This window comes from Cervus elaphus, chromosome 32, assembly GCF_910594005.1.
Source record: "Cervus elaphus chromosome 32, mCerEla1.1, whole genome shotgun sequence".
NCBI lineage: Eukaryota > Metazoa > Chordata > Mammalia > Artiodactyla > Cervidae > Cervus > Cervus elaphus.
Window position 1 is genome coordinate 27853305 of NC_057846.1, and position 24806 is coordinate 27878110.

General features: G+C 36.9%; 1 protein-coding gene across 3 annotated transcripts in view; it reads right to left on the reverse strand.

Moving 5' to 3' along the window:
- MICU3 (mitochondrial calcium uptake family member 3) overlaps positions 1-24806 on the reverse strand; it is a 76864-nt gene that overhangs the window by 43775 nt on the left and 8283 nt on the right. For all 3 annotated transcript variants that reach the window (XM_043893582.1, XM_043893580.1, XM_043893581.1), the window contains exons 2-3: positions 9141-9294; positions 4640-4671 (exon numbers count right to left, since the gene is read on the reverse strand). In XM_043893582.1, the coding sequence (XP_043749517.1) occupies positions 4640-4671; positions 9141-9294 (186 nt within the window). The remainder of the gene's footprint in view (positions 1-4639; positions 4672-9140; positions 9295-24806) is intronic.

Below are 24806 nucleotides of genomic sequence, written 5' to 3' on the forward strand. Positions count from 1 at the left end.
CCAAAAGTGCAAAAGTAAAAATGAGTGATAAAGATGCTACATTAAATTCAATTAGAGCTACCAAAATTTTCAGATAAATGTATTAACTGGAGATATATAGGGCTTCCTAGGTGGCGCCAGTGGTAACGAATCCACCTGCCAACGCAGGAGCTGTAAAAGGTGCAGGTTTGACTGCTGGGTAGGGAAGCTGCCCTGGAGTAGGGAATGGCAATGCACGTCTTGCCTGGAAAATCCCATGGACAGAGGAGCCTGGCTGGCTACAGTCCACGGGGTTGCAAAGAGTTGGACACGACTGAGCACCAGCACCACCACATATACATATTATATGTGTGTATATATGATAATCTAATTAAGATAAAACGGTGAATTTAAGTTCTGGGGCCAGTTAGAAAAGGATGGTTCCATGGAAGCCATAAAAAATGGTGTATGCCTAATGCAGGTCAGATAGGATCAGCAGGTTTCACATACTGTCTTTTCTGTAGCCCATTTGGATTTAGGCAATTCTGGGGTTGATGAAGCAACTGGGCAACAGATTATACTGGGAAAGAATGAAGAGTATTTTATAGTGACTTAAAGAATGACATCAGATGAAGTGAGAAAACAGGTTATTGAGTTATTACGGTCACTGTTGCAATTTTTTCCTAATTTTAACCTAAATATTCAGTAAAGAATACACACTCCAATAGCTGATTAGTCAGTTGTTTTTTTTTTTTTAAACCAAGCAGAAGCGGGACTATTTTGGAACATTTAAACATTTGACTCATTGCTCAGATACCAAAACAATCTTTCATTTGTTGTGCTTACTTGTGTTAAGGGCAACTAAGTGAAAATGATAAATAGGTTAATTGTGAAAAATTATTAAAGGATTTGGTGAGATAACTTGAAATAATTTGAAATTAAAAAAAAATTAGTCTGCTAAGTAACACACTGAAAAAAAACAAACAAACACTAGGAAGTGCTTCTTTTCCAGATCTGATTTTTGCTACTCAAAAGTGTGGTTCCCTAAAGGCCCTGGCATCATTACCTTGCCAGACAGCTTGTTAGAAATGCACAATCTCAGATCCCATCCCAGACCTACCGAACCAGAATCTACTTTTAATAAGATCTATGAATGACTTTTATGTACACTCAAGTTTGAGAAGCACTTTAGATCAATCCTTTCCGATGTGTGTGCTAAATCACTTCAGTCGTGTCCAATTCTTTGTGACCCTGTGGACCATAGCCCATGTATATCAAAATGCTGTCCATGGGATTCTCAGGCAAGAATACGGGAGTGGGTTGCTGTGCCCTCCTCCAAGGGATCTTCCCCCCTTTCCCGATGTAGTTGTACCTTAAAAAGCCCTGTGACATTTATAAACTATCTTTCTCATTACAGAGCTGTGTTAGCAGACAAATAGGGAATCTCCGGGATGCCAAAAGCAGGAGAGGTGTTTTTAGGGGATTTGTAGAGGCCCTGAAGTCCATCTGTGAGCCCTTGCTCTCACTTCCGCATGGCAGGTAACAGATGCCACCAGTGCTGAGCACTGCTGACTAGGACAGGAGTGGCACGGAGGTCAGGATTCACAATGACTAATGATGTTTAATGTCTAAGCAACAGTCAATTCATAAAGATTTCTGTTAAAACAGGAGATTAAAAAGTATTTTGAGTACACTTTTTACACTTTCATTTATACTGTCTCTATTATATTGATATTACTTCTCTTTCTCCCTTTTAACTCTTTTCATGTATTAAACTCCATTTCTTCTACTCAGCAAAAATTTAAGACCAAAAATTCAGAGCCACCTTCTATTTGAGTTCCCTCTATGTGCTTAGCATTGGGCTAATACACACTTCATTTAATTCTAAAAATTAATTCTCATTATGCATATATTACTGAGTCTTAAAGAAGATAAGTAACTCACTCAGGATCACACAATTAGTCAATGACTGGCCAGATCCTTACTCACTCTAAGCAGTTTATTTTTGTAATAATTTAGTTCTGTCTGGTCTAGATTATCCAACTGACACACTGATCTTTCATGTCAATTTTAGGGACTTTTAAATTTTATTAAAATTTGTATTTCCACTCAGGCTCGGACTCTCTCTCCCCACTCCCAGTGCCTATCTTAGTCTCTTAAAGGCAGTAGTATTGAAGACAGAGAATTTGATTGGCTTTTGTCCCTGGTTTCTGGGGGCAAGACTCCACATCCTTAGACCACACCAACGTTTATGCTAAGGAGAAGAATCAGGATGGGAGCTGACCTTCAAAAACGCCTTGTGACTCAAGGGTTGGGGGTGTGAGCTAGCCTGACCTTTGGGGAGGGGGGGGGGAGAAGGAACGGAGATTGAATTCATTTGTGTGGTCAATGATTTGGTCAATCACAGCTATGCAATGAAACTCCCAATAAAAGCTCTGGACACCAAGCCCAACAGAGCTTTCAGGTTTGTAAACACATGGGTCTTCCTAGGATGGGGCCATACCCTGATCCCTCAGAGAGAGGGCACAGAAGCTGTGTTCAGAACCCTACTATACCTTGCTGCATGTGTCTATTTGGCTGGCCTTGATTTGTTCCCTTATAATGATAATTATAAATTGGAAATCTAAGTGTAGAATGTTTCTCAGTTCTATGAGTCTGTCTAACAAATTATTAAACTTGAGGGAAGTTGTGGGAACTATCTGAATTTGTAGCACTTGGTCAGAAGTGTGGGTGGTCTGGGATCCCTTGAAATGCAGCTGGCATCTGAAATGAGGGCAATCTTTTGGGGGATTGGGTCTTTAAATCTGTGGGGTCTGATGCTAACTCTGGATGGTCAGTATCAGAATGAAACTGCAGTACTGCAAGTAGGGACTAAATAAATATTTGCTGGATTGAATTCATTTACCTAGAATTATAGATGCCTTTTAAAGGATTTACACAATTTTCCTGAGTACAATTTTTTAAAGTAAATACTTAATATATATGTTATAGGAAAATTAGGAAGTGCAAAAAATAAAAACAGATTGTGATCCAGGGATTAACCACAATTAAAATTTTTATTTAATCTGACTTTAATTTCATTCTTTATTTTTGTCATTCTTGTTCTAAATATTGAATAATTTTCTATGTAAACTTTTGTAACTTACTCTTTGCACTTAATATATCATGATCATATTTTCCTGCCAAACATTCTTCATTTTCATTTTAATGGGTACACAGCAGTTCTGAAATGTAACTCTTTATATTCTTAAAAACTGTGAACCCAGAAGAGAGATTGCTTATGCGAATTATATTTAATGCGTGTGGAAATAGAAATGATACTTTTCTTACTGGTCACACCCCATAGCTTGTGGAATCTTAGTTTCCTGACCAGGGATTGAACCTGTGACCTCAGCAATGAAAGTGCTGAGTCCTAACCACTTTGGTGGTTTAGACACTAAGTCATGTCCAACTCTTTGTGACCCCATGGATTTAGCCTGCCAGGCTCATCTGTCCATTGGATTTCCCAGGCAAGAATATCAGAGTGGGTTGCCATTTCCTCCTCCAGGAAATCTTCCTGACCCAGGGATCAAACCCAGGTCTCCTGCACTGCAGGTGGGTTCTTTACCAACTGAGCCCCCAAGAAGCCCCCTAACCACTGTGCCACCAGGGAATTCCCAAGAAATGATATATTTTTAAAACACAAAAATACATAAGCACATATTCTATTATCTCTCAGAGTGATGATGTCATCACTCATCAGGAAGCCTCTGGGAAACTCCATTGTACCCTTGTGAGAGAATGAGAGTAACAGAATAAGCAACTTCTCAGTATTATTATGAAAATAGTCTTGACTTTATGGATGCCCCCAAAAGGTCTTTGCATGTTAAGAAAAATCAGTTTATATTACTTTGCAATGTGCTGTTTTATTCAACCCTATGTTTTTTAGGCCTATTCATGTTGATAAACATAGGTCTTATGTATTACTCATTTTAGCTCCTTTGTCTTTCATATGCCTACTTCACATTCTTTTATTAATCTTCTACTAATTAACATTTATATTGTTTCTAATTTTTTCAGGACTCCTGGTATAAGTATGCAAATGTTTCTCTTATAAACATATCTAGAAGTAGAATTTCTGATACGCATAAGATATTGCCAAATTTCTCTCAAAAGAGAAAATACCAACTTACATTCTCACCTGGTTCCTCCTTTCTATCCTTGATAATTACTGGTATTGTTAGATTTCTGGAAGCTGACTACCTGATGGGTGTAAAACAGTATCATATAATTGGTTTAATTTGCATATCCCTGATTACTAGTGAGATTTGCATATCCCTGGTTACATACATTTATTGGCCTCTCTGGCTATGTTCATCCATTATTTTCTTATTGATTATCTTTCTTATATTGATTTACAGGAGTTCTATATAAGATACTTAGCCTTTTCTGTTAATAGGTTGCAAGCATATTCTCCCACATGTCATACCTCTTTTAAGATTGTTGACATTGTCTTTTGTGTGCCAAAATTTTCAATATTTAATTTAGCAAAATTTGCCAATAATCTCCGTTGAGTTTAGCTTTATGTATATTTATATATGTACATATCACAATGTATGTATGCATCATAAATATATATACACACATATATATACACATTTAATTGTGTGCATGAATATGTATACCAAGAGCTTTAACTTACCTGTTTGGAAAGTGACTTCCATGTTTTAGCAACTATAAAAAACAAACATAAAAAAGTGGATAATAAATACTTCATGTAATGTATACAAAAATCTAGTAACCATCTACATCATAACTCATGACACTGACTTTTATATCTAAAAGGCAAAGTTTTTTTTAACCTTAAGATGTGGACCTGTGTAAGTTATACATTTGTATTTGTCTCATGTACTATAAACTATTCATAATAAATAATATCAGTGGAGTAGAAAACATATTTTCCATAATCATCATCTCACTTTGGGGATTTCTGAATTTACAAAGTAAATTAACTTACCCCAAGTTAAATGTCCTAGGGCTAAAAACACAAATAATGATATTCATTAAATGTTGTTAGATGATGTTAGAATATAAAATAATAGAGAAATTATAATTTTAAGGTGTTACCTGTGATCTCTGCTGTGTTAGTATCTCGGATTATAATTTGAAGGTTGGGTTTCTCTACAGTGAATGGGAAGGACAGGGCAAAGATAAAAAGAGATGAAGGAGAGAACAGGCGATGTTCTAGGAAGACTTGGCCTGTTTTCCACTCTTCTCTGAGAATGTTACAGTTGAATAAAATACCAGAGGTCATTTTCTCTTTCTGATTTCTCACATCCCTGAAGACCTCAAACACTATACATCTCATAGTATTAAAACAAGTGCAGTCAACAGTGCTGTTTCTTTGCTCAGATTTGAATACTGTGACTATACAATGCCTGTCCAAGAATTATCTCCAGGTCTGGATGTGATTAAGCCCTATAATACAGCTGTATTCAATTTAGTTCAGTTCAGTTGCTCAGTCGTGTCTGACTCTTTGCAACCCCATGAATTGCAGCACGCCAGGCCTCCCTGTCCATCACCAACTCCCGGAGTTTACTCAAACTCATGTCCATCGAGTTGGTGATGCCATCCAGCCATCTCATCCTCTGTCGTCCCCTTCTCCTCCTGCCCCTGATCCCTCCTAGCATCAGGGTCTTTTCAAATGAGTCAACTCTTCGCATGAGATGGCAAAAGTATTGGAATTTCAGCTTCAGCGTCAGTCCTTCCAATGAACACCCAGGGCTGATCTCCTTTAGGATGGACTGGTTGCATCTTCTTGCAGTCCAAGGGACTCTCAAGAGTCTTCTCCAACACCACAGTTCAAAACCATCAATTTTTCAGCGCTCAGCTTTCTTCACACTCCAACTCTCACATCCATACATGACCACTGGAAAAACCATAGCCTTGACTAGATGGACCTTTGTTGGCAAAGTAATATCTCTGCTTTTTAATACGCTATCTAGGTTGGTCATAACTTTCCTTCCAAGGAGTAAGTGTCTTTTAATTTCATGGCTGCAGTCACCATCTGCAGTGATTTTGGAGCCCAAAAAAATAAAGTCTGACACTGTTTCCACTGTCTCCCCATCTATTTCCCATGAAATGATGGGACCAGATGCCATGATCTTAGTTTTCTGAATGTTGAGCTTAGTAAACATTAACTATTTCAGCTACAGCACAATAATGACAAGCAATAATTTTTCTCCATGGTCATGTGGGTTTTTCTATATAATTAACCATTGTTAATGTAAATAATATATCAAATTCAAGATTATAAGATAGATATTTCTTGCTATGCAATTTTCTCTTTTAAGCAATGTAATAAGTCATTTTAAGATCACGAGGGAAGAACTATATTCTAAAATTTAGCAAACTGATTTCTATGAAGATAGTTTTCTTCTCTATGTAGTAACAACATCCTTTCTTTACCTGAGATAGTTAATATGGAACCCTGTAATCAAGTGATTAAAATCACAGGTCTATAAGGTAGACTTCAGCATTTAACCTTAATTATAATACTTTATACATTCATTTGATAGACATCTTCCTTTATATAGTGAACATAACAATGCAAATAATTTTATTATTCTGTTGCTTTTGAAATATAGCAGTAAAAAAGGAAGAAAAATAAATGGTACAAAAGTACATGCATATGCTCTTATGCAATGTTCAGAAGGCATTTATCAAAGAGGAAGTTAGACACTCTTGAGTTTTGTAGGGTTTATGAGATTTCCAGGGTAAATTATTCACAAAAGACATATTCATTCTGCCGGATATGTCACCATGTTCAGTATTACTGACTTTTTTAAAAATAAAACTAAAGAGCCTTTAAGATTGTTCTTCAAAGGATTTTCTGATTTTCTAAATTCTTTATTTCAAATGAAGTTACTGCATACATAAGGTAAAGAGAGACTTCATTCTTTTGGATATATTTTATTTCTTGGGCTATAGGTTCATTATATTTTTAATACATTTATGTAAGTCTGAACTTTTTAAACAATAAATTCTTTAAAATTAAAAAATACTTGAAGCTACATGAAAATAATTACTTATTTTAGTTCTAGATGGAAAATTTACCTTTTAGGTTCTTTTAAGTAGGTAAAATAAGAAATTTTCTTGACTTCAAACACAAAGTTATAATCAGTGATCTGATGTATATCTCAATTAACATTTATTTGAATTACAATTATTAAGCAAATGTTTACATGGCATAACATTTTCCTGTTGATATTGCCATAAAGTTAAGGATTTTAAAAAATAATGGTTCTGAATTCAAGTGATAATGATGATGATAACATTGTCACCTAGCAAAGCTTATTCAGTGCCTACTGTATATTGGTATTACACTAAACATAAGTGATATCATTCATCCTCAAAAAACCTCCCAAGACTTTTTGTTACTTTCATTTTTATAAATGAAGAAACAGAAGACTAAATAATTTACTCAGGTTCTCAAAGCTCATAAAAATTGCCAAGGTCTAAATACAAGTTTGTCTAATTTTAATATGCTACTTTGGTATATATATGATTTAATATTCTGTCTCTGAAGCATATTTTCTTTTTTGAGGTAAATATTTCTTTTTAAAGCCCTATACTTTAAAAAAAGGTTTTTGCAAATATCTTGATCTTCACAGTTATCATTTTTAATTACATCTTAGAAGTACTGATTAGATATTAACTGAAGTTGACAGAGAAGGAAAAATATCGTATGACATATGACATGTCTTATATGTGGAATCTAAAAAGAAATGATACAAATGAACTACTTACAAAATAAAAAGAGAGTCACAGACTTAGGGAATGAACTTATGGTTGCCAATACACACTGTTGTTCTGTTTAAAATGGATAACCAACAAGGTCCTATGTGTTGCACATGGAACTCTGTTCAATGTTATATGTCAGCCTGGATGGGAGGGGAGTTTGGGGGAGAATGGATACATGTCTATGTATGGCTGAGGCCCTTTACTGTCCACCCCATCACAGCATTGTGAATCGGTTATACCCCAATACAAAATACAAAATTAATTAATTAATTAAATTAAAAAAATAAACTGATGTTAATTTGAGTTTCTTGCTTAAAGAAAACAACTGACAGTATTTGTTGTCAATAATAACATCTGAGACTTCAAGTGAAAATTAAAATTTTGGAAAGCTTGTATACACCATGCATCTGACAGCTTTCCAACAAGCAAAGACTTTTCTGATTAGATTCTGATGGTATTAGTGAGTGTGATTTTTAAAAAATATTGTACAATGAAATATGGCAACATTTGACAGATCGGTGTAATTTAATGAACCAATATTTTCCAGCTGATAGTACAAAATTATATCAATATAAAGCAAAATGAGCCATTCAAAAATGCAATGTAGGTCAATGGATTTTAACAAAACAGATGACAAAAATTCAGAGTCCACATTGCAAGTAAACTTTAAGAAACTACCAGCAGCCAAGTATTGATATAATACCAAAGAAGAATATCTATGATTATTTGAAAAGGCTTTTGTAATACCCTTCCCTTTTCCTCCTTCTGTATCTGTTAGGCAGATTTTGTCCATATGTCAATACTTTCTGAAAACAAACACTGCAACAAATTGAACACAAAGGCAGATATGAGAATCCAGATGTCTTCTATTAAGTCAGACATTACAGTGATTTTGTAAGAAAGTATATAATGCCAAAAAGTTTGAGAACCACTGCCCTAACACATGGAAGGGTGAGAAACAATCAGTCTACATTTACACTGCAGGAGCCATGACAATATTCAGAAGAGATACAGGAAGAATTCTTGTCCAAGTCTAACTGCAAAATCAGTCCTCCACGTTTTTCTGTCCAGGCTGGATATAAGAACTGATTTGGCAGAATAAGAACCTTTATCAAGAATATTAAAAATAAGGTGGGTGTTTATTCTGATGTACTGAGAAAGAGGGAACAAATGAAAATTTCTGAAAAGAGAAAAGATACCAGTAGGGGTTTATAAGAAGTATTAGTCTGGTAACATCGTATCTTTTGATACACAGTATCAAAACATCAAAGCATAGTATTGTTTGAAGTACCACATTACTTGGTTAGTTGTTTCGAAAAACTTACACTGCTCCACAATTTTAAAAAATAGAGATAAGAAAAAATGTTATATGTTGAGATAAACTTGAGAAATATACTTACTTTTGGGCTCGTCTGTTGTAACAGCCAAAATAAAATCATACGGAGTCATGAACAACTGCCCTTCACATTCTATAGAAGCAAACAAACGAAATCGCCTTTCCCGAGATGTAGCATAGAGGTCCAGGTCTTCGACTTCCGTTCTGCCAACAGCAACCTGAAGTTAAGAAAGCAAATTAAGTCTGGACTGTGTGAAGTGACACCTCCTTCTAGAAGATACATGTCTTCAATTATGTTGATAGGGAATTAACAGAGCAAAAGAAAAAAGGTGAAAATACATAACCATAAACAAATATCCACATGAATAAAATGAATTAATGTTCAAAAGATCCTACTATGATTATCATTCAGATTCTGAAGACTTTACACTGGCTCTTTGAAGGACTTGTGATTTCTTTCTTTAGCTTCAGTCTCGGAGAACATTAAATTTCTGAGCTAGTAGTTTCTTCAGAAGGAACACCAACACTTGCTGAATGCCTACTATGTACTCTCTATATAGGCCTACTTATTTAATTAGAACTCTTTTTACTGTAGTCTATTAATTTTCTAAAAGAAGAAAAGGAAACCCTGATAGGCTGTTCTTGGCAACCATTAAGGAAACCATTTAGTGGTAGAGTTTAGATTTGTGCTGAAGTTGCTAACTCTAGATCACTATGGTAGAGTTACCACCAATGATCACTCTGAATTCTACCCAAGGTTAAGATAAGCAGAATGAGGAGTGTGTATGGGGAGAAGGGAATCTCTTTTGTTTTCCTTAATTTTAAAATCTTTCCTTGTAGATAAATAATTTCTATTTATTTTCTTTGAACTGTAACAAAATTTTTAATGCTTTTTTTCCTGATTCCAAAAGCAATGCATAGTTACTGTATATAATTCAGAAGACAGAATTGAAAAACTTATAGATATAATTGTTTATGGTTTTTTTGACAAAAAATCAGGGTTATACTATACTGTCTGGTTATCTGATTCTTTTTACTAATTAATATATCATTTTTCCATGTGACTAAATAGTCCAGTAGACCATTTTTAGTAACTATGCAATATTTCATAGTAAATGTTTGTTGCTTAACTTAATTAATTAACTAATTAATTCCACATGGTTGAATATTTAGGTAATTCATAGTATTTCACTACTATAAAACAATGTTATTAATATAATGGCCAGCCTTGAAAATATTTAGATATATCTATAAATAGTTCCTTGGGATTAATTCCTGGGAGTAAACTTGATTGGTCAAACACAGTCATTTCATACACATTATCAAGATGCTTCCAGGAAGCTTATGGCAATTTACATGGTTAATAACAATAAAAAATTATACCTTTGAACATTTCACACAAAACATTTTATATCAGAAAAAATTCTTATTTAGGATGACAAACTTAATCTCCTTATTGCCTCTTCTAAGTCATTATGCAAACTGTGTACAAACTTAAAATTATTTAAACATCTACTATTTTGAGAAGTTGTATCAAAACAGACCATAAGAACTTTCAGTAAGAAAACTACATTTTATATTTCTAAGTTACACCTTATTAAATGAAAAGCCAGGCAAATTATTAATCTTTTTTCTACTACTCTGAAGACTAAGACTTTTTAAAACATAATGGAAATAGTCAAATAAAATTTTTTTTGATGCCTTTTTTAAATGGCTTGTATAACAGGTAGAATCTAGTCTCAGCTCTTAAAGAATACATGATCTACATAGGTGGACAAAACGCTAGCTGGAGGGACAAAAGGTACAAACATGGAAAAGAGTAACTCAGAGTAAGAGAAGAAAAGCACAATAGACTGAGGTTATTAAGAAGGCTTTAAGAAGACTTCCCTAGTGGCTAGGACGGTAAAGAGTCTGCCTGCATTGTGGGAGACCAGGATTTGATCCCTGAGTTGGGAAGATCGCATGGAGAGCACAGCAACCCACTCCAGTACTCTTGCCTGGAGAATCCCACGGACAGAGGAGCCTGGCAGGCTACAGTCTATGGGGTCGAAAGAGTAGGACACGACTGAGCAACTAAGCGCACATGGGTACATGGGTAAGGAGTCACTCAATCACTCAAGGTCAATAATGAGCAATAATTTCCCTGAATGCTCCTCAGGGATCCATCTACCGTCTTAAGTCCCTTCTACACCTATATCTCAGGGGCTTTCTCTTCCTCGCTGGGCAGGGAAACCAATCTTGTCTGTGACCATAGTTTACTCTCCTGTTTTCTTCTTGCTAAGCCATTTCCTTGGGCCAAGGTGGCCCCCGTCAACCATGACTCATCTCCAGTGAATTTCCTGGAGGACCACTTGATGTGGGGCACTCACTGCTTCTGCACCATAATCTGAAGTCATGCTTCACTCCAACACCCGGAACCACAATTTTTGCCTATTTCCTGTGACCTAATATGCACTTTATGTGTGACTTCTGCCCTTACCTGCTACCATTACTGCTCATGGGGTGCCTGTTGCTTTCTCATCAAACTATCCCTCCTTAGGCCTGGTCCCAGCACACCAAGCCTGCTTGATTGCTGCAGCTGGCAATTTGATCTACCTATGAACTAGTGCTGACGACTCCTCCTTTTCCTTAACTTCTACCAACAATCAATTAACAAAGCCTGTTGTTCTCCCTCTAATTTCTCACATCCACCCACTGCTGCACCTTTGTTTAAGCAATCACTCCTGCTGCTGCTGCTAAGTCACTTCAGTCGTGTCCGACTCTGTGCGACCCCGTAGACGGCAGCCCACCAGGCTCTGCTGTCCCTGGGATTCTCCAGGCAAGAACACTGGAGTGGGTTGCCATTTCCTTCTTCAATGCACAAAAGTGAAAAGTGAAAAGTGAAAAGTGAAGTCGTGTCCGACTCTTCGCGAGCCCATGGACTGCAGCCTACCAGGTTCCTCCATCCATGGGATTTTCCAGGCAAGAGTGCTGGAGTGGGTGACATTGCCTTCTCTGAAGCAATCACTACTTTCCTAAAATTTTAGTCATGGCCTGTGGTTTTCGCCTCTTTTCCATCCTATGTTGAAAGAAAGAAAAAAAACACACAGAACTGTGGAACAATTTGTATTCTTTAAACACAAGAAACAGTTTCAGAAGAAATCTGAGTTAAACGTTTTCATTAAAACATCACTGTATGTATGAGTTCTACCTCTTGTTGCCTTAGCAAAAGTACCTGTCATTTTTTATAATGGCACTAGGTGCCTACTGGTCTATTTATCACCTTAAAAGAAGGTGTGGGGAGGAGTTTGGAAATGGTTTGTGCCCCTAGACAAATACACATATTTATAAATATATATTTACATCCCTAACAGGGCTATATATATATACACATATATTTGGTATACATATATATATGGCATATATATATATATATATCCTAAAGGGGGAGAATATGATTTACATATAAAAAAGATAACCAGAGCCTGAGTGCTTAAAAGGGCCTCCAGCTACTGCAGTTGTGTAGGTTCCTCCATCACCTCTGCTCAATTTAGTGTGATAAATCACATGGTGTAAATATACACATTGTTGTTCAGTCACTAAGTTGTGTCCAACTCTGCCACCCCATGGACTGCAGTACGACAGGGTTCCCTGTCCTTCACCATCTCCTGGAGCTTGCTCCAAACTCATGTCCATTGAGTCGGTGATGCCATCCAACCATCTCATCCTCTGCCTCCCCCTTCTCCTCCTGCCCTCAATCTTTCCAAGCATCAGGATCTTTTCCAATGAGTCACTCCTTGGCATCAGGTGGCCAAAGTATTAGAGTTTCAGCTTCAGCATCAGTCCTTCCAATGAATATTCAGAGTTGATTTCCTCTAGGATTGCCTGGTTGGATCTCCTTGCAGTCCAAGGGACTCTCAAGAGTCTTCTCCAACACCACAATTTAAAAGCAACAATTATTTGTCATTCAGCCTTCCTTATGGTCCAGCTCTCACATCTGTACATGACTACTGGAAAAACCACAGCTTTGACTAGATGGACCTTTGATGGCAAAGTGATGTCTCTGCTTTTTAATACTCTGTCTAGGTTTGTCATAGCTTTTCTTCCAAAGAGCAAATGTCTTTTAATTTCATGGCTGCAGTCACCATCTGCAGTGATTTTGGAGCCCAATAAAATAAAATCTGTCACTGTTTTCACTTTTTCCCCATCTTTTTGCCGTGAAGTTGGCACTGCTCAAATGAACCACAGATTGGTAGTAAGTAAAAGACAATTTTCTCATGCGATCACAGTAAACCGGCCTGATCCTAGAGCATTCTAGTTATCATTAGCTGGTAGGACTGGGCTCATCTGGCTGGAGGATCTGATGGGACAGAGAGCAAAACAGAAAATCAATACTTGGGTCGGTTTTTATACTTTCTGTTCACTTCCACTGACTGATTTGTCTCTTCATACTCAAGTACCATAATGCTTTAATTGCTATAGCTTTTGATTATGTTTTTGACTTTAGGTAAAGCAAAGCTCCATATGACTGTCAATCTTTTAAAAATATTTTTGCTGACTGCTATGCAATTTCTTCTTCTATGTGAGCTTTGAAATTAATCTATCAGGTTCTATTTTTAAAATTCCATCGATACTTTGGGAGTACACTGAGTTTTGGTGCAATTTAGGATGACTTGACTATAACAAAAAAGAAGCAGATTCACAGATACAGGGAACAAACTAGTGGTTACCAGTGGGGAGAGAGAGGGAAGGCACAGTATAGAGGCGGTGGAGTGTGAGATACAAACTCTTGGATGTAAGATAAGTTACAAGGATGCACAATACAATACAACATAGGGAATACAGCCAATATTTTGCTATAACAGTAAATGGAGTGTAACCTTTAAAAATTGTATAAAAAATTTAAATTTTTTTTCAAAATTGCCTTTTCATTTTACAGCTGCTAGGAAATTGCATTTTACACTTTTTATGAAATTATTTCATGGGATTTGCTTAACATTCTCTTCAAGTTTGCTGAAAATGTTTAGGGAATCTTCTTTCTAGCTCTAAAAAAACATGCTATCTTTTATTTTACTGAGAAATTGTAAAACATTCTACATTCGAGTTCTACAATCTCAGTGTTGTTACTTACAAAAATAGAATGTATACATGTGTATATATATATATGCGGAAATAAAATTTTCAAACATACCTGTAAAATAAGTCATAATTTAGTCATAAAAATAAATAACGATCATTTTCAGGTAACTGTGGATCCTCTAAGTCATGCCAACATAAGACAAGTAGTTTAAGAAATGGTAGAAATGATAAAAGTTACATTTTAAAATTACCTCAATTTCCCAAAAGAAATTAAAAAATACTGTGTCAATGCAATTATTTTCTCTGGAATTTCCAAGCTCAGACCTTTGCAACTAGTACTTGGATGTTACTTCTTAAGGTACTGAAATGAGGGCCTTCAGGCCACATCATTATCCTTCCTGTGAACAACAGAAAGCAAAGGTTCACTGCCAAGGCACCGGCTCATGTTACTTCAGGTCAGCAATTCGAAAATTTACTCTGTAGTAAGGTCTGGTTTTCCCAGGGAGGCAAGATTAAATGCCAGATAAAGGATTCACTACTTAACAATTAGAGAAAATGATGCCTACAAGCTGATAATACCCTAAAGAGGTAACTTGAAACAATTATATCAATTATCTAAACACCACATAATGCATTACCTTTTAGCAGCTGAGAAAAGGAGACCCGAGAACAAAGGATGGAAGAAGGAAAAATAAAAACCATTTGTACTGAGCAAAATTATTTCAATTACTCATGCTTAGTAGTTTATTTTTTAAATGTTTTATTAAATAGAATCACTACTAATTTTTTAAAGTAAACAATGTTTAAAGCATGCATTTGACTTCATATAGGATGCTGATCATTCGGTTGAGGCCCTACCTGATATTGGCAACTGTAGCAACATTTTTATAAAACATTAAAGAGCAAATACCATTTGAATTTAGATCTTTATTTTATATTTTCTGGGCAAGAATCTTATGAGATGCGCATGAGAGTCTATTCACGTTTATTTTTATTCTAGCTAAAAAGATGTTCATGGAAGTACTACATTTGGCTTTCTCAAATGGCTTCAGGCTGATTTAAAAGCTTCTAAGAAGATAAAAGGGGTAACATTTTCTTTGCTTGTTGGGTGGTCGAAAGGTTAAACATCAAAATTCTCAGTGTGGGAAAATCCCAAAGTCCTCTAAGAGAAATGTTTTGCTGCTTGGTAAACGTGTCCATTTGGAAATACACACAACTGAAGATCAATCAAGAAGCACTTCCCTGGCAGAGATCACATTGGGAAAAAAAAGTAACTGACCACTTATTTTAAAGTTTCCACTTGCTCTGTTACGTTAGCTTATATATTACAGGATTCTTTACAAGTTTACAAAGTACCTGCGTATATATCATCTCATCATTTGATAGGACGGTAGGTGAACGTATCTCTGAGGCGGCAGTAGTCACGCTAGTTTGATACATACATCTCGCCTCTTCCCGCTCTTCTAGAGCCTGCTCCAGCAGGGGCCCCCCCTGCCTTTCCTGCTTCACTGTTTCCCCTCTTCCATGCCCATAGAGTGCTTCCCTTCAGCGCACACACATTTCTCCCATCTTGGAAGCTTTCCGGCCCACCTCTCCATCCAGCTTGTCACACTGGGTTTCCTGTTTCAGCAAGTTCTCCCCTTCACCACTCCGCTAACGCTGCTTGTCAAGGTCACTGATGACCTCCATGTTGCTAAATCCAGAGGTCAATTCTCAGTCTTCATCTTACAGCGTCTGACCCAGTTGATAACTCTCTTTTCCTTGCAATAATTTTTCCTGTCCAAGTCCACCCATTCCTCATCTCCCTCCTATTACCCAGGCAGTTCCTTCTTGGTACTTTTGTTGATACTGCCCTAGGCCAGTCCTTGGACTTCCTCTCTTTGAATCTATACTCACCTCCTTAATCATCTCATCTAGCCTTTACAGATTATAAATATACTGACAAATCCAAAATTTCCATCTCCAGCCTTCTGTGATAATATAAATTCCATGAAGGCAGGAATTTTTGCCTGAGTGGTATACTTCTGCTTCCCCAGTGCCTAGAAGAGTCTCTGGCTTGGAGCAAGCTCTCAAATATTTGTTGAATAAATGAATGAATGAATATGGTTATAAAACTTACTGTAATTGGTAAATAAGGATTCCCTTAAAAATTAAAACATAATATTAAAAAACCAATAATTACCTGGTGCTAACAGTGTAGCTGACCTCAGAAAATGTGGAATGGGGAAGGTGATACAGAAAAACATGTTCAATGATGTGTCTTTTTTTGGAATGGTAAATTTTCTGATACCAATTTATATCAAATTGCAGGTGTATATATTAAAATATACACAGTTTGTTAAAGTGATATGTAACCACTTGGAGACTAGAAATAGGATGTATAACTTTCAAACCACCAGAGGAAGAGAAAAGATAAAGGAAGAAAAGACCAATCTAACACCAGGTGATAAGGGGAAAGACAGAATAACACATACACATAATACAGCAAAAACACATGCAAACATGTCTACAATTATAATAAAAAAAAGATTGGGTTAAACTCCCCCATTAAAATGAGCAATTCTCATATTGTGTTTCTTAAAAAAACTATTAAATGTTCCTTACAGGAGTAAAACATTACCAAGAGTGTTTGAAAAAACATAGAATTAAGAACCAAAAGCGGTAAATGGGACAAAGAAAGATTCACCAAGAAGGTACCACACACATGAACAAAACAGCTTAAAATTATATGGTGAAAAAACTGTTAAAAGAATGCAATCTGATCAACTCACAATCATGGCTGAGATATCAACACTTCTTTACTAGAAATGGATAGGTCAAGTGGAGAAACAAGAAAAAGGATCTGAGTAACGAAACAAAGAAGGTGCTCATTAACTTTGATTTTAGTAAACAGAGAATATATAAACTGTTTATTAGTCATCATGAAAACATCAGTAAGATAAAACTGTGAAAGTTATATAGGTTTAATGAAATATTCATACAGTAGAGCATTATACAGGAATGGAAATGAACTAGGAGTACATGTGTCAAGATGGATAAACTTCTTAAACATTAGCTTAAAGGACTAATTATAAAAAGGTATGTACTGTTTACATAAAATGTTTTAGTTGCAAAATAAGTGTATACTATTCAGAGATACATCCATTTGCAATAAAACTATGAAAACTTATGGGAATGCTAAAATGGCTATCTCTGTGGGGAAGAGAGGATCGTGACAAGAGAAGGTACATATGCTGGTAGTTTATTCTGTAAACTGCTAGTACATACACAGCTAATATGCACTATAGTATTACTGTCTATTTAAAAGTTGGATATGTTCCATTTTAAAAAACAAATTCTTTCAAGGGTTATTCCCTGATACATATGGGAAAATGCTAAAAGACTAAAAGGAAAAAGGCCACTTTAGAAAATTTAAGATACGCTGTTATGTAAACAATGATTGGATTAAAAAAAGAAATAAAAACTGAGACTATAAGCTTTTTGAAAATAAATGACACTTAGGAATTTACAAAGAGCCCCCTGTATAATTTGGTCAATGCCATTATTGACATAAAAAAATTCATCTATGCATTTACTATAAGAATAATTAAGAATTTAAAATAAATGAACTAAGTATTTATTTACATAGAAGCTAAAAAACAGGATAAGAACTCAAGAAGTTAAAAAAGAAGATAAGATAAATTTGATGAAAATAGAAGGGAATAGATGATAAAGATAAAAGAAATAAACTCCCCCAATGAAACAGTAAACACAAAAAGTGGCATTTGAAAAGACGTAATAAAACACAAACCTCTATCAAGTCTGATTTTTAAAAAGAACTGAAAATGGAATAAACATTAAACTTGAATTATGACACATCCACAGTTTGGAAGAGCATCCAAATATAAGAAGAAGAGACCTATAATATATTGATCTCTCAATATAATATCAGTTTAAAAGGCAAGAACAATATGTACAGTATGGTCACATTTGTGCTAAAAAGGAAATGATATGTGTTTAGTTTACAGGCCTGTGAAATACATTTTTAAAAGCACTGAGGGCAGAAAAGCATTTGTGACCTATGAAGTAGAAACAGGATTTAATAGTTTGGCATATCCTAAAAATCAGTCAATAAAAAATAAAAGTTGGCAAAGGATATTAATGTGCAATCCCCAGGAAACTATAAACAAACAAAAAATTCTCCACCTCACTAATAACTAGAGAAGTGGAAATTATAACAATCATGGTGAATCATTTTTCATACTCAAACTGGGAAAACAGTTAAATTTGACAAAGTGAAAGGGGACACTGGAAGCCCATTATTTATTGCTGGCAAAAGTATATTTTAGTATAACCATTTTGAAGAACAACTTGATAGAATCTATTAAAATATAACAGCTATGGACCCAGCAACTTAACATTTGCATCTACAAAGAACCCTGGATACTCACTATAGCACAGTTAACAGTGAAAAAATAGAAACAATCAAAATTCCCATCAGTAGAACAATGGTTAAACAAACAATGGCACATCACTGGAGTGGTCTGTGGTCATTTGAAAAGGATTCGATTTGGTAGGCCTAGGGGTGGTTTTATGGTAAGAGCCACAAGACACATAGCAGAGTGAGAAAAAGCAAGTTACAGAAGAGTGGGTAAAAAATAAAAAGATAAAATCAAAAAAAGCTCATTCTTAAAAGAAACATAAATCATTTATATATGACATATATTATAGATACATACACATATACGCACTCATACATAGACATATTCTTATAGAAAGAAAAATTGTGGAGTGGTGTATTATTTTTAAAAAAGCAAACAGAACATATATTAGCTCCAAAAGAATTAGCTTAGTCCAGCATCTAGGGAGGACTTAGTCAGGGCCACACAGGCAGGAAATGAGTCTGAGATCAAAACTCAGGTGTTAGGACACCCAACTGAGTGTTCCTCCACATTACACAACTTAGTACACTGAAATACAAGGGCACAGATTTTACAATCCTCCAGGCCTATGTTCTAATGCCAGTTTCAACACTTCCTAATTAGGTAAACGTGGGAAAAAGAGATTTCTAAACTTAAGCATTTTCACTGTAAAATGGACAAATTAAGACTAACTCTGCTGGCTTCCCTGGTGGCTCAGTCAGTAAAAAGTCCATCTGCAATGCAGGAGACCCAGGTTCAATCCCTGGATTGGGAAGATTCCCTGGAGAAGGAAATGGCAACCCACTCCAGTATTCTTGACTGAAGAATCTCGTGGACAGAGGAGCTTGGCGGGCTACAGTCCATGGGGTAACAAAGAATCAGACATGACTGAGCGACGAAACAGCAAACATTAACCACAAAGTGTAAACATTACATGAAAATTAAATGAGGACACTTCCATCTCCTCTGGTCAATAAAATCAGTTTATGAAGAGTATCCTGTTAATCAGCAGGGTCCAGAAATAGCCGTTGACACCTCAGCTCCACACATATATTTGCCATCTCGGTACCTTCCTGTCACTGTAAGTTGGGAGTCCTCTAAATACGTCCATGGTGACCAAACAATTCCAATTGCCTGACATTTCCTTGTGCTCCCATCTGCTTCATGTCCTATGACCTTTCTCTCAATCATCCTGACTCAGCTCCAAACATCTAGATTATGCAATATGTGCATATTGCATATGTGGTATTTATGCAACACCACATATTCTACTGATTTCTTGAGAGTGACAGCTGACCCTCAATGACAAAACCTCTGGCTATGCAGAGAGCCATTGTCTTTGGAGCCTGATTACATAATCACTCTAGTTTTTCTAGATTACAGCTGAAAGAAACAAACACACTATACCATTAATAGTCGGCTATTTTTCCTTAAATAAGTCACCTTGAACTTACCTGCAGCTACAACAAAATAGCAGAGATTGGATGGCTTAGTGACAGAATTTATTTTGTCACAGTCCTGGAAGCCAGAAGTCCAAGATCAAGGTGCCAGGACAGACGTGGTATGATCTCTCTCTCTGGCTTGTAGACTGCCACGTTCTTCCTACGTCCCCACATGGCCCTTCTGCAGGGTGTGGGCACAGAGAGAGAGGGCAAGCTCTCTGGTGCCTCTGCTCACACTAATCCTATCAGATCAGGAGTCCACTCTCCTGACCTCATTTAACCTTAATTACTCCCTTGGAGGTCCCACATACTAATACAGCCCTAATCGAGGGGTTATGGCTTCAGCACATGAATTTTGGGGAGATACATACCATTCAGTTCAGAACACCAACCCCAGAGCAGCTCTTCTGCCTTGTCCTTTACTCACGTATATAGTTCTTAAAAATGTTCTTTTATAGGCCATTCCCATCAAGTTGGCAATTTACTCTCTGGAAGAACTTGAATATTTGGAAATTTAACTATGTTCCCTCTCTTCTGGATAATTTATAAACAACCAAACAAAAAACATTAAATAAAATCAGTCTCAGACTCCTCAACCTACCTGTACCCCAGTGGGGGTGAAGGTGGGGGGATCCCTGCTTGCTAGCTACAACTTGAGATTCCCAGCCCAACTAGCCTTGGCTTGTATGCATCCCAGCTGGGGGTTGGGGGGGGGCAGGCATTTCCGGTCCAAGATTCCCTGTCTGCCAACACCGGCCCAGTGGTACCCCAGCAGGAGGCTTCCAGGCTGCCAGTCCCAGCTTGTGGTTCTTTCTCTGCCAGCCTCGGCCCAGCAACTTGGACAAACTCTAGCAGTGAACACACCTCTTCCAACGAGGCCTGATTCCCACCGAGGGAGGGGGCTACTGCTGCCCTTCCAACTTTGTTCCTTCCTTGGGTACCCTCTCAGCCCAAGGGTATTCTTTATAATCCCGATTCCTTCTTAGTAGCTAATCCCCTATAAATGGTTAATATTTCTTTATACTGAGCCTTAACTGTTCAAGTTACCATGTGGCTTTTGTTTCTGACTGCTGAAATTATTATTGAAAAGGATAAACAAGTTTTAAAATGATGTAGTTTGGGTAGTTTATTCCCATTACACTGGCATTCAACTTTTTCGAAGAACTTAAATGTTACCTGAATTTAACAGAAAAGGAAAGCTGAAAAGGCATTATCTGGGACAAAGTTTATAAAACTACTGCCTTCATTTATAAAACATTTAAAAATTAAGTTTGGAGAGGATTAAGGGATGAGAACAAAATTAAAGCAACTACTAATAATAAACCAATAAAGTATTCAGTTCAGTTCAGTTCAGTTGCTCAGTCATGTCCAACTCTTTGTGACCCATGGACTGCAGCATGCCAGGCTTTCCTGTCCATCACCTACTCCCAAAGCCTGCTCAAACTCACGTCCATTAAGTCAGTGATGCCATCCAACCATCTCATTCTCTATCATCCCCTTCTCCTTCTGCCTTCAATCTTTCCCAGCATCAGGGTCTTTTCAAATGAGTCAGTTCTTCATATCAGGTGGCCAAAGTTTTAGAGTTTCAGCTTCAGCATCAGTCCTTCCAATGAATATTCAGGACTGATTTCCTTTAGGATGGACTGGTTGGATCTCCCTGCAGTCCAAGGGACTCTCAAGAGTCTTCTCCAACACTACAGTTCAAAAGCATCAATTCTTCGGTGCTCAGCTTTCTTTATAGTTCAACTCTCACATCCATACATGACTACTGGAAAAACCATAGCTTTGGCTAGACAGACCTTTGCTGGCAAAGTAATGTCTCTGCTTTTTAAAATGCTGTCTAAGTTGGTCACAGCTTTCCTTCCAAGGAGTAAGCATCTTTTAATTTCATGAGTGCAGTCACCATCTGCAGTGATCTTGGAGCCCAAGAAAATAAAGTCTCTCACCATTTTCATTTTTTCCCCATCTATTTGCCATGAAGTGATGGGACTGGATGCCATGATCTTAGTTTTCTGAATGTGGAGTTTTAAGCCAACTTTTTCACTCTCCTCTTTTGCTTTCATCAAGAGGTTCTTTAGTTCTTCTTTGCTTTCTGCCATAAGGGTGGTGTCATCTGCATATCTGAGATTATTGATATTTCTCCTGGCAATCTTGATTCCAGCTTGTGTTTCATCCAGCCTGGCATGTCACATGATGTACTCTGCATATAAGTTAAACAAGCAGGGTGACAATATACAGCCTTGATGTACTCCTTTCCCAGTCTGGAACCAGTCTGGTGTTCCATGTCCAGTTCTAACTTTCTAATAAAGTATTAGAAAGAGTAAAATGATTTTGAGATTAAAAAACTATATAGGTGAAATAGACCTTACAGATTTGAATCAACCATCCCTACACCTAATCAGTACAGTATGTTTCACTGTAGTTTTATTTCCCTATTGCTAGTGATATTAAGCATCTTTTCATGTATTTATTGGCCTTTTGAATATCTTACTCTTGAATTGCCTATCCAGACCTCCTGCCCATTTTTCTATTGTGCTGTTGTTTTTCTTATTAATCTGTAGATCATCACTATATATTCTGGATACTTACTTCATGGGAGTGCTATGTATCTTAAGTATCTTCTTCCATTCCAAGACTTTTTTGTATTTTCGTAGATATTTTTGTTTTAATGAAGTGAAATGAGGCAGTGTTTTCCATCTGAAATTGTGTTCTTGGCCTTATTTTGAAAATCCTCCTCCTCCTAGGGTCAAAATTTCATTTTCAGATATTTTTCTCTAAATATCTTAAAGTTTCTCTTATCACCTTTAAGGCTGTAACCCACCTGGGTTATTACTGCAATGGGGTAGGCATCTAGTTTTACTTTTGCTTCCCACACAGAACACTTCAACTCTAATCAAGTCCTACTGTTTTGTATGTCACTGTTATCCAATATTTGAGATCCAGTTTGGTTTAGCTTTCAAGATAATAATAATTATTGTTGTAATATGTAGTCAATATTTAAGATTTACTTCATCTTTACCAATTTCTTTATTTACTGTTGCTTCTTAAATTTCACCCTTTTTTCATGTTCATTTCTTCGTGATAGTCACTCTTTAATAGTTCCTTCAATGATGATCAGAGATTGGTAGGCAATCTCAGACTTACGAAAAATGAATTTATCCTCATTCCTAAATGATAATTTATCTAGGTAAAGATATCTAATGGTAGTTATTTTCTCTTACCTCTTTGAAAATACAGTCTAGTGTCTCCTGACTTCTATCCATTATCAGAAATTAGTTTTCAGTCAGGCCAACAGCCATGCCTTTCTAGGAAACTGGTTCTATCTTCCTTTATTTTTGATTTTCAGTTTCACTATAATCTGACCATTTTTATTTATCCTGCTCAGGACTGTTTATGCTTCCTGAATCTGAGGATTAATGTTTGTGTTCCTTCTAAGAACTGTTCAGGTATTCTCTCTTAAAATACTGCCTCTCATTCTCTCTGTTCTCTAAGCCTGTAATCCCTAATTGAGGAATTTTAGACCCTTTCAGGCTATCTTCCACATCTCTAAAACAAGCCTTAGTATTTGCCATGTCTTTTGTGTTGTTGTTTGTTTTTGGCTGTGATGGGTCTTCGTCACTGCACGGGCTTTTCTCTAGTTGAGACAAGTGGGGGCTAGTCTCTAGTTGTGACCTCAAAGGCTTCTAACTGTGATGGCTTCTCCTGCTGCAGAGCATGGGCCCTAAGGTACTCAGGCTTCAGTAGTTGCGGCTTACAGCTGTAGAACACAGGCTCAGTAGTTGTAGCACATGGGCTTAGTTGCCCCACAGCATGTGGCATCTTCCCAGACCAGGGATCTAATCCATTTCTCCTGCATTGGCAGGTGGATTCTTTACCACTGGAACACCAGGGAAGTTCTGCCATTTCTTTAAAAGTGTGTTACATTCTGTGTAGTTCCTCAAAATTATCTTCCAGATTACTAATTGCCTCTTCAGTTATGTTTTATATGCTGCCTAATCTATCCAACCTCAAAGACCATATTTTACATTGTGAGAAGTTCTATTTGATTCTTTATTATAATCTATCATTCTTCTTCATACTGATTTTTCACTATGTCGTTAATCACTCTGAATATCCTTAACTGACAGACTCAACCAAATGATCCTATTATTAAACTGTGAGGAATAGAATCACTCAGTTTACTGAGTTTATCCTCCTGGAGGCCTTCTCTGTAGAAATTACAGGTGGCCGGTGTTTGAGGCATCTCCCTCAAAGAAGTTTTGCATTTTTTTCTGCCGGCTTTATCAGTTTTTTTTTTTTTTTTTCACCCGGGGTAATAGAAGTGCTAACTCTAAACCCATATGAGGCAGTGTTGTTGTTGATTTGCTAAGTCATGTCCAACTCTTTTGCAATCCCATGAACTGTAGCTCACCAGGCTCCTCTGTTCAGGGATTTCCCAGGCAAGAATACTGGAGTGGGTTGCCATTTCCTTCTCACAGGGATCTTCCCCACCCAGGGATCGAACCCGCATCTCCTCCATTCGCAGGCAGGTTCTTTACCGCTGAACCACCTGGGAAGCCCCGTGAGGTAGTGTGGGACCATTTTTATACACTCTCGGGAGAGACCTTTTTTCCACTCAGAGCCCATGCAGACATCCTCAGGCTTCCCTGTCATTGCCTCTCATTGTACCGGGAGGGAGGGGAGGGGCCTGGGGAATCATTCTTTCGTCATTTGTTCTGTTGCTATAGGCTCTGGCTTTAGGGAGATGGAATTTGAGTGCCAACTTTCCAAGGTTTTGTCTCCTGTCCCCATGAAGGCCTTAAAATCCAAACCCCCAGGATTCCATGAATA